This window comes from Procambarus clarkii, chromosome 35 (genome assembly GCF_040958095.1).
Source record: "Procambarus clarkii isolate CNS0578487 chromosome 35, FALCON_Pclarkii_2.0, whole genome shotgun sequence".
Lineage (NCBI taxonomy): Eukaryota > Metazoa > Arthropoda > Malacostraca > Decapoda > Cambaridae > Procambarus > Procambarus clarkii.
Window position 1 is genome coordinate 16,979,128 of NC_091184.1, and position 10,769 is coordinate 16,989,896.

General features: G+C 42.3%; 1 protein-coding gene across 1 annotated transcript; it reads right to left on the reverse strand.

Moving 5' to 3' along the window:
* Positions 1-645: 645 nt before the first annotated feature.
* LOC138371334 (probable serine/threonine-protein kinase clkA) lies at positions 646-9,286 on the reverse strand. Its single transcript, XM_069336121.1, has 2 exons — positions 9,198-9,286; positions 646-1,456 (listed from the first exon to the last, which is right to left on the reverse strand). The coding sequence occupies exons 1-2, from the start codon at positions 9,284-9,286 to the stop codon at positions 646-648; spliced, it is 900 nt and encodes a 299-aa protein (XP_069192222.1).
* Positions 9,287-10,769: the final 1,483 nt, after the last annotated feature.

Genomic DNA, 10,769 nt, shown 5'->3' on the forward strand with positions numbered 1-10,769 from the left:
AGCTCTGGCTCATGAACCACTAGCTATGGCTAATAAAATATATGTCTGGAAGATCTGGCTCCCGGACATCCAGCTGTAGGTAACCATTTTCAAGTTTTGAAAGTCTAGCTCCCGGGCCTCCAGCTGTGCTTAGCCTTATACAAGTCATGAAAGTCAGGCTCTTCGACCTCCAGCGGGGTGTAGAAATAACCTAAGCTACTCTATCCCTTTGATATGTATTTTTTCTTGTCCCCATAAACATACTTCAACTTGAACTTGACCTTCAGCTGTGTTCAACCATATACAAGTCTTGAAAGTCTGCTACCTGACCTCCAGCTGTAGGTAACCATATGCAAGTCTTGAAAGTCTGCTACCTGACCTCCAGCTGTAGGTAACCATATGCAAGTCTTGAAAGTCTGCTACCTGACCTCCAGCTGTAGGTAACCATATACAAGTCTTGAAAGTCTGCTACCTGACCTCCAGCTGTAGGTAACCATATACAAGTCTTGAAAGTCTGCTACCTGACCTCCAGCTGTAGGTAACCATATACAAGTCTTGAGAGTCTGGCTCCTCAGGCTCTAGGAGCTCTCCAGTGGCATCCCAAACAGATGCGCGTGATTCATTTTCTTTGCACATTATGGATATATAATTTAAGCTCCAGTTTCTCTAGTCGTTTATTGTGAGGTAGTTAATGATGTGGGGGCTTGTTGTTGTTGTTGTTGTTGATATAGTAGTTCCAGCAAATGTAGTAGTAGTTGTAGTAGTAGTATTAGTAGTAGTATTGTTGTTGTTGTGGTAGTTGATGTTGTTATTGTTGTTGTAGTTGATGTTGTTGTCGTGGTAGTTGTTGCTGTTGTCGTCGTGGTATTTGATTTTGTTGTTGTCGTCGTAGTATTTGATTTTGTTGTTGTCGTTGTTATTGTTGTGGTAGTTGTTGTTGTTGTTTGTGACGTGGTAAATGTTGCTGTTGTTGTCGTTGTTGTTGTTGTGGTGGTTGTTGTTGTTGTTTGTGTCGTGGTAGATGTTGCTGTTGTTGTTGTCGTGGTAGTTGTTGTTGTTGTTTGTGTCGTGGTAGATGTTGTCGTTGTTGTTGTCGTGGTAGTTGTTGTTGTTGTTTGTGTCGTGGTAGATGTTGCTGTTGTTGTTGTCGTGGTAGTTGTTGTTGTTGTTTGTGTCGTGGTAGATGTTGTCGTTGTTGTTGTCGTGGTAGTTGTTGTTGTTGTTTGTGTCGTGGTAGATGTTGTCGTTGTTGTTGTCGTGGTAGTTGTTGTTGTTGTTTGTGTCGTGGTAGATGTTGCTGTTGTTGTTGTCGTGGTAGATGTTGCTGTTGTTGTTGTCGTGGTAGTTGTTGTTTGTGTCGTGGTAGATGTTGTCGTTGTTGTTGTCGTGGTAGTTGTTGTTGTTGTTTGTGTCGTGGTAGATGTTGCTGTTGTTGTCGTGGTAGTTGTTGTTGGTGGTGGTGTCGTGGTAAATGTTGCTGTTGTCGTCGTGGTAGTTGAATTGTTGTTGTTGTCGTGGTAGTTAATGTTGTTATTGTCGTGGTAGTTGATGTATTTGTTGTCATGGTAGGGAAAGTTACTCGAATCGATAATTGCAAATGAAATTAGACTTCATCTTGAAAAACATAAATTAATAATTGAGTCGCAACATGGTTTTACAAATGGCCGTTCATGTTTAACAAATTTGTTATCTTTTTATTATACCATAGTTGAGGCAGTTGATAGGGGTAAGGATTATGATGTTGTGTATCTTGAGGTTATCTTCAGATGATTTCGGTGCTTTAGTGTCCCCGCGGCCCGGTCCTCGACCCCCAGGAAGCAGCCCGTGACAGCTGACTAACACCCATGTACCTATTCTACTGCTAGGTAACAGGGGCATAGGGTGAAAGAAACTCTGCCCATTGTTTCTCGCCGGCCCCCGGGATCGATCCCGGGACCACAGGATCACAAATTCAGTGTGCTGTCCGCTCGGCCGACCGGCTCCCAAGTACCTTGAAATTAGCAAAGCTTTTGATACAGTGCCACATGAAAGACTAATTAAAAAGATAGATGCTCATGGTATTAGGGGTGCTATATTAAGCTGGATTAGGGCATAGTTATACCAAAGAAAACAGAGAGTTAGTATAAATGGAGTCAAGTCAGAGTGGGAAAAATTTGTAAGTGGAGTGCCTCGAGGCTCTGTCCTGGGACCTCTGTTGTTTATAATATATATAAACGATTTAGATTCAGGTCTGAGTAACAACATTTGCAAATTTGCCGATGATACAAAATTCAGTAGGGAAATTAATACGGAAGAAGACTCACTATCACTTCAAGTTGATCTAAATAGGGTTTTAAAATGGTCAAAGGATTGGCAGATGCAGTTTAATGCTGATATATGTAAAGTTCTGAGGCTAGGAAATGATGATAGAGTTACAAGATACGAGCTAGATGGTGTTGAGATTGCGAAGTCGGATTGCGAAAGGGATCTGGGAGTTATGATTAGTAAGAATTTAAAACAAAAGGATCAATGCATGAATGGTCGTAATAAGACAAATAGGACACTGGGATTTATTAATCGAAGCGTTAGTAACAAGACACCTGGTGTGGTTCTTCAGCTATATCTAGCTCTGGTTAGGCCCTATTTAGATTATGCAGCTCAGTTTTGGTCGCCGTATTATAGAATGGATATAAATTCACTTGAACGTGTCCAGCGTAGGATGACGTAAGTTAATTCCCCAAATAAGAAATCTTTCATATGAAGAAAGATTAACAAAGCTTAAGTTGCATTCACTGGAAAGGCGAAGAGTTAGGGGTAACATGATTGAGGTTTACAAGTGGATGAATGGGCATAACAAAGGAGATATTAATAGGGTATTAAAAGTAACAACACAAGACAGAACACGAAACAATGGGTATAAGAACATAAGAACAAAGGTAACTGCAGAAGGCCTATTGGCCCATACGAGGCAGCTCCTATTCTATAACATAACCCCAGCAGCATCTTTACTACATAACCCCAGCAGCATCTTCACTACATAACCCCAGCAGCATCTGCACTACATAACTCCAGCAACATCTTCACTACATAACCGCTGAATCATCTTAACCACACAATCCTCAGCAGCGTCTTCACTACATAACTCAATGAACATCTTCACCACAATCAATATCATATTCATTTAACCTACAGCAGCATCTGCACTACATAACTCCAGCAACATCTTTACTACATAACTCCTGAATCATCTTAACCACACAATCCTCAGCAGCGTCTTCACTACATAACTCAATGAACATCTTCACCACAACCTATATCATCTTCAATTAACTTACAGCAGCAGTTTCACTGCATAACCCCAGCAGCATCTTCACCACATAACAACAAAAGCATTTTCACTACATTAACCAAGCATCAATGAAAATCTTCACCACAACCTATATCATATTCATTTAACCTACAGCAGCATCGTCACAACATAACTCCAACATTTTCACCACACAACCCAGCAGCATCTTCACTACATAACTCCTGAATCATCTTCACCACACAATCCTCAACAGCGTCTTCACTACATAACTCAATGAACATCGTCACCACAACCTATATCATCTTCATTTAACCTACAGCAGCATCTTCAGTACATAACTCCAACAGCATCTTTACTACATAACCCCAGCAGCATCTTCACTACATAACCCCAGCAGCATCTTCACTACATAACCCCTGCAGCATCTTCACCACATAACTCCAGTGCATCTTCACTACATAACTCTTGAGTCATCTTAACCACACAATCCTCAGCAGCGTCTTCACTACATAACCCCAGCAGCATCTTTACTAAATAACCCCAGAAGCATCTTCACTACATAACCCTAGCAGCATCTTCACCACATAACCACAACATCATCTTCACTACATAACCCCAGCAGCATCTTCACTACATAACCCCAGCAGGATCTTCACCACATAACCACAACATCATCTTCACTACATAACCCCAAGAGCATCTTCACCACATTAGCCCAGCGAAATCTTCACCACATATCCCCAGCAACATCTTCACTCATTATTCCAGCAGCACATTCATCACGTAACACCAACAGCATCTTCATCACATAATCCCAGCAGCATCTTCATCACTTAACCCCAACAGCATCTTCACCACATAACCCCAACAGCATCTTCACCACATAACCCCAACAGCATCTTCACCACATAACCCCAACAGCATCTTCACTACATAACCCCAGCAGCATCTTCACTACATATACCCAGCACATCTTTACTGCATAACCCCAACAGCATCTTCACTACATAACCCAAGAAGCATCTTCACTACATAACCCAAGAAGCATCTTCACTACATAACGTCAGCAGCATCTTACCCACATAACTCCAGCAGCATCTTCACTACATAACCCCAGCAGCATCTTCACTACATAACCCCAGCAGCATCTTCACCACATATCCCCAGCAACATCTTCACTCATTACCCCAGCAACTTCTTCACCACATAACCCCAACAGCATCTTCGTCACATAACCCCCACGGCATCTTCACCACATAACCCCAGCAGCATCTTCGTCACATAACCCCAACAGCATCTTCCTCACATACCCCAAGCAGCATCTTCATCACATAACACAACAGCAACTTCACCACATAACCCCAGCTGCATCTTCATCACATAACCCAACAGCAACTTCACCACATAACCCCAAAAGCATCTTCATTACATGTCCCCAGCAGCGTCTTCACTACTTTACCCAACAGCCATTTCACTACATAACCCCAGCAGCATCTTCACAACTTTACCCCATCACCATTTTCACCACATAAATCCAGCAGTATCTTCATTTCATGACCCCAGCAGCATCCTCACTACATAACCCCAACAGCATCTTCATTACATAGCCCAACAGTATTTTGACTACATAACCCCAGCAGCATCTTCACCACATAAGCCAAGCAGCACCTGCATCACATAACCCCTACAGCATCTTCACTACATAACCCCAGCAACTTCTTCACTACATAATCCCAGCAGCATCTTCACATTACCAAAGCAGCAATTTCACTACATAACCCCATCAGCATCTTCACTACATAACCCCAGCAGCATCTTCACCACATAACTCCAGGAGCATCTTCATCACATAACCCAACAGCATCTTCACCACATAACCACAGCAGCATCTTCGTCACATAACCCCAAAAGCATCTTCTCTACATAACCCTAGCAGCATCTTCACCACATTACCCCATCAGCATCTTCACCACATAACTCTTGCAGCATCTTGACTACATAACCCCAGCAGTAGCTTCACTACATAACCCCAGCAGCATCTTCGCTACATAACTCCTGAATCATGTTAACAACACAATCCTCAGCAGTGTCTTCACTACATAACTCAATGAACATCTTCACCACAACCAATATCATCTTCATATATCGTACAACAGCATCTTTACTACATAACCCCAGCAAAATCTTCACTACATAACCCCAGCAAAATCTTCACTACATCACCACATCAGCATCTTCACCACATAACCAGAGCAGCATCTTCACCACATTAACCCAGCAGCATCTTCACTACGTAACTCCTGATTCAACTTAACCACACAATCCACAGCAGCCTCTTTACTACATAACTCAATGAACATCTTCACCACAACCTATATCATCTTCATTTAACCTACAGCATCATCTTCACTACATAACCCCAGCAGCATCTTCATTACATAAACCCAGCAGCATCTTCAATACATACCCCAGCAGCATCTTCACCACGTAACTCCAGCAACATCTTCACTACATAACCCCTGAATCATCTTAACCACACAATCCTCAGCACCGTCTTCACTACATAACTCAATGAACATCTTCACTACAACCAATATCATCTTCATTTAATGAAGATGATATTGGAGAAGATGATATTAACAGCATCTTTACTACATAACCCCAGCAGCATCTTCACCACATAACTCCAGCAGCATCTTCACCACGTAACCCTAGCATCATCTTCACTACTTAACCCCATTTGCATCTTCTCAACATAACCCCAGCAGCATCTTCACTATATAACCCCAACTGTGGGACATTTGGGGCTTGACTCTATTTATTTAAATATTAATGTAATGAAAATCAATTACGAAGGACCACCCGCTTTTATAGTAAAGAGGGAAACTAATTAAAGTGATCATTAGAAAATTCTAGATGAACCAGTAACTATGGATAAATACTAGAGAATATAATCACTTGTATAATTAATGGGCTGTATATAATTTAACTGAATCAAAGCCTCAAACACCTACATTGGAGGGTTATTACTAGAACTTCATATATGTCTAGGAACTAGTGTGGTTCGTGCACCAGTTCATTATGCAATAAACTAATCCTATGACCAATTATAGAATCAATAAAAACAATCACCAATAAGAACATAGATTATGAACATGAGAAATTAATGATTATAATAAACACGTGTTAATCCAGAAAACAGTGATCCGCAAGAATAATATACTACAGAAAATGTAATTTAAGGAATACGGAAAAGGGTCTTAGCTTGAAGACGTTTTCCAAGACATCGGTTATGACTCATCCTCGGAATCTCCTGAACTCATCATGGAACACTGGGAGATGATTAACACGGGAAATGACAGCTCGGGGAATTCTTCACACACGCTGCAAATCAAAATATATTCAGTAGCAACATATTAGGCTGCTAAATATCTATGTTCAAGAAATTAAAATGGAGAGTGGAGACAGATAATAACCTGTGTTTTATTTTAGTCGCTCGGCGTGACGACAAGCTACCCGGCTATAACCTATCCATAATGATGCATCAAAAGGGAATAAAGGTACTTAGCTAATAGGGCACTGTGTAAGTTAAGGCTTGCCGAAGCTCGCGTTCTATGTTCTGGCGTCGTAGTAACGAACACGTGGTGTCGAGCCTAGCCTAGATGTTGACGCGCTTCTCTGGCCGGTCACGTTGGGCTACACGGAACAAATTAACAGGTTCCGGGCTGAACGTAAAGTTAATTCTCGTTGACAGTTCACCACGGCGTATCCAGTGACACTGACACCAGCTAAGTTGCTATATTCTGCAACTATTCTTCACACCTCACAGTGGCGACTTTCCTCCTCCCCGCTCACTCGATGGCGTCTTCTCGGGTAATGGCGTCTCTTCTGCCCCGCTCCGCGTCCCGCATTTGATACATAAATTATTTACTACTAATAATATCATTTCTCGCAGTTGTGATTGAAATGCTCGGATAAAGACGGGTTTATTATTCAGAGGAGTTAAATATTATTATTTGCTCGTTTTACGATGGTAAACGAGCAATGGAGATGAATTAAAGTCTCTCCTGGGCATTCACGCGTGACGTTAAATTTATTGCCAGATAACAGTTGTAACTAGAAACGCTCTATTTGGCATTATTTGGGAATCAGGTTATCTGTAAATAATTATCACACAGAACACCGTTGTTTTATAGAGAATCAAACTCAATTCTCAGACACACTGGATATAGATGTGTTTATTATAATGGAATATGACGTAATACTGGCGTCTGGTGACTTAAGAATTCTAGCCTTATTGTACAGATACAATTATTAGTACATGTGAACTCTACGGTTGGTTAATTTTAATTACTACAGTGATTAGTAGATTTAATAATAATTAATAATAATACAACAGTGTTGTATTAGTGTTGGAAATTTCCAACACCAACAGCATCTTCACCATATAACACCAGCAGCATCTTCACCACGTAACCCCAGCAGCATCTTCACTACATAACCCAAACAGCATCTTCTCTACATAACCCAAGCAGCATCTTCACCACGTAACCCCAGCAGTATCTTCACTACGTAACTCCAACCGTATCTTCTCTACATAACCCCAGCAGCATCTTCAATACATAATTCCAACAGCATCTTCACCACATTACCTCAGCAACATCTTCACTCATTACCCCAGCAGAATGTTCACCACATATCCCCAGCAACATTTTCACTCAATACCCCAGCAGCATCTTTATCACATATCCCAGCAACATCTTCACTCATTACACCAGCAGCTTCTTCACCATATTCCCTAGCGGCATCTTCATCAGATAACCCCAACGGCATCTCCACCACATAACCCCAGCAGCATCTTCGTCACATAACCCCAAAAGCATCTTCTCTACATAACCCCAGCAGCATCTTCACCACATAACTCTTGCAGCATCTTGACTACATAAGCCCAGCAGTAGCTTCACTACATAACCCCAACAGCATCTTCATTACATAAGCCCAACATTATTTTCACTACATAACCCCAGCAGCATCTTCGCTACATAACTCCTGAATCATGTTAACAGCACAGTCCTCAGCAGTATCTTCACTACATCACTCAATGAACATCTTCACCACAACCAATATCATCTTCATTTTACGTACAACAGCATCTTTACTACAAAACCCCAGCAAAATATTCGCCACATCACCACAACAGCATCTTCACCACATAACCAGAGCAGCATCTTCACCTCATATCCCCAGCAGCATCTTCACCTCATATCCCCAGCAGCATCTTCACTACGTAACTCCTGAATCAACTTAACCACACAATCCACAGCAGCCTCTTTACTACATAACTCAAGGAACATCTTCACCACACCCTATATCATCTTCATTTAACCTGCAGCATCATCTTCACTACATAACACCAGCAGCATCTTCTCCACATAACCACAGCAGCCTCTTCACTACATAACCCCAGCAGCATCTTCACTTCATAAACCCAGCAGCATCTTCAATAGATACCCCAGCAGCATCTTCACCACGTAACCCCAGCATCATCTTCACTACTTAACCCCATTTGCATCTTCTCAACATAACCCCAGCAGCATCTTCACTACATAACCCCAACACCATCTTCACCATATATCACCAGCAGCATCTTCACCATGTAACCCCAGCACCATCTTCACAACATAACCTCAACAGCATCTTCTCTACATAACCCCAGCAGCATCTTCACCACGTAACCCCAGCAGCATCTTCACAACGTAACTCCAACCGCGTCTACTCTACATAACCCCAGCAGCATCTTCAATACATAACCCCAACAGCATCTTCACCACATTACCGCAGCAACATCTTCACTCATTACCCCAGCAGAATCTTCACCACATATCCCCAGCAACATTTTCACTCAATACCCCAGCAGCATCTTTATCACATGTCCCCAGCAACATCTTCACTCATTACACCAGCAGCTTCTTCACCACATACCCTAGCGGCATCTTCATCAGATAACCCCAACGGCATCTCCACCACATAACCCCAGCAGCATCTTCGTCACATAATCCCAACAGCATCTTCACCACATAACCCCAGCAGCATCTTCGTCACATAACCTCAACAGCATCTTCACTACATAAACCTAGCAGCATCTTCACCACATTGCCCAGCAGCCTTTATTTAACCTACGGCAGGTTAAATAAAGATGATATAGATTGTGGTGAAGATGTTCATTGAGTTATATAGTGAAGACGCTGCTGAGGATTGTGTGGTTAAGATGATATAGGAGTTACGTAGTGAAGATGCTGCTGGGCAATGTGGTGAAGATGCTGCTAGGTTTATGTAGTGAAGATGCTGTTGAGGTTATGTGACGAAGATGCTGCTGGGGTTATGTGGTGAAGATGCTGTTGGGATTATGTGACGAAGATGCTGCTGGGGTTATGTTGTGGAGATGCCGTTGGGGTTATCTGATGAAGATGCCGCTAGGGTATGTGGTGAAGAAGCTGCTGGTGTAATGAGTGAAGATGTTGCTGGGGACATGTGATAAAGATTCTGCTGGGGTAATGAGTGAAGATGTTGCTGCGGTAATGTTGTGAAGATGCTGTTGGGGTTATGTATTGAAGATGCTGCTGGGGTTATGTAGAGTAGATGCGGTTGGAGTTACGAAGTGAAGATGCTGCTGAGGTTACGTGGTGAAGATGCTGCTGGGGTTATGTAGAGAAGATGCTGTTGGGGTTATGTTGTGAAGATGGTGCTGGGGTTACATGGTGAAGATGCTGCTGGTGTTATATGGTGAAGATGGTGTTGGGGTTATGTAGTGAAGATGCTGCTGGGGTTATGTTGAGAAGATGCAAATGGGGTTAAGTAGTGAAGATGATGCTGGGGTTACGTGGTGAAGATGCTGCTGGAGTTATGTGGTGAAGATGCTGCTGGGTTTATGTGGTATAGATGCTGTTCGGGTTATGTAGTGAGGATGCTGCTGGGGTTATGTAGTAAAGATGCTGTTGTACGTTAAATGAAGATGATATTAGTTGTGGTGAAGATGTTCATTGAGTTATGTAGTGAAGACGGCGCTGAGAATTGTGTGGTTAAGATAATTCAGGGGTTATGTAGTAAAGATGTTGCTGGAGTTACGTGGTGAAGATGCTGCTGGGGTATGTATTGAAGATGCTGCTGGGTTTATGAAGTGAAGATGCTGCTGGGGTTATGTAGTGAAGAGGCCGCTGTGGTTATGTGGAGAAGATGCTGCTGGTGTTATGTAGTGAAGATGATGCGGTAGGTTAAATGAAGATGATATAAGGTGTGGTGAAGATGTTCATTGAGTTATGTAGTAAAGAGGCTGCTGTGGATTGTGTGGTTAAGTTGATTCAGGAGTTACGTAGTGAAGATGCTGCTGGGGATATGAGGTGAAGATGCTGCTGGGGATATGAGGTGAAGATGCTGCTCTGGTATGTGGTGAAGATGCTGTTGTGGTGATGTGGTGAATATTTTGCTGGGGTTATGTAGTAAA

Bases quoted from the DNA above. Each gene is read 5' to 3' on its own strand.
- LOC138371334 (XM_069336121.1), bottom strand. From the start codon at position 9,286: ATGCCGTTGGGGTTATCTGATGAAGATGCCGCTAGGGTATGTGGTGAA. The intron at 1,457-9,197 runs GTGATAAAGATG...CGACGACAACAG, and splicing joins GAAGATGTTGCTGGGGACAT to CAACATTTACCACGACACCA.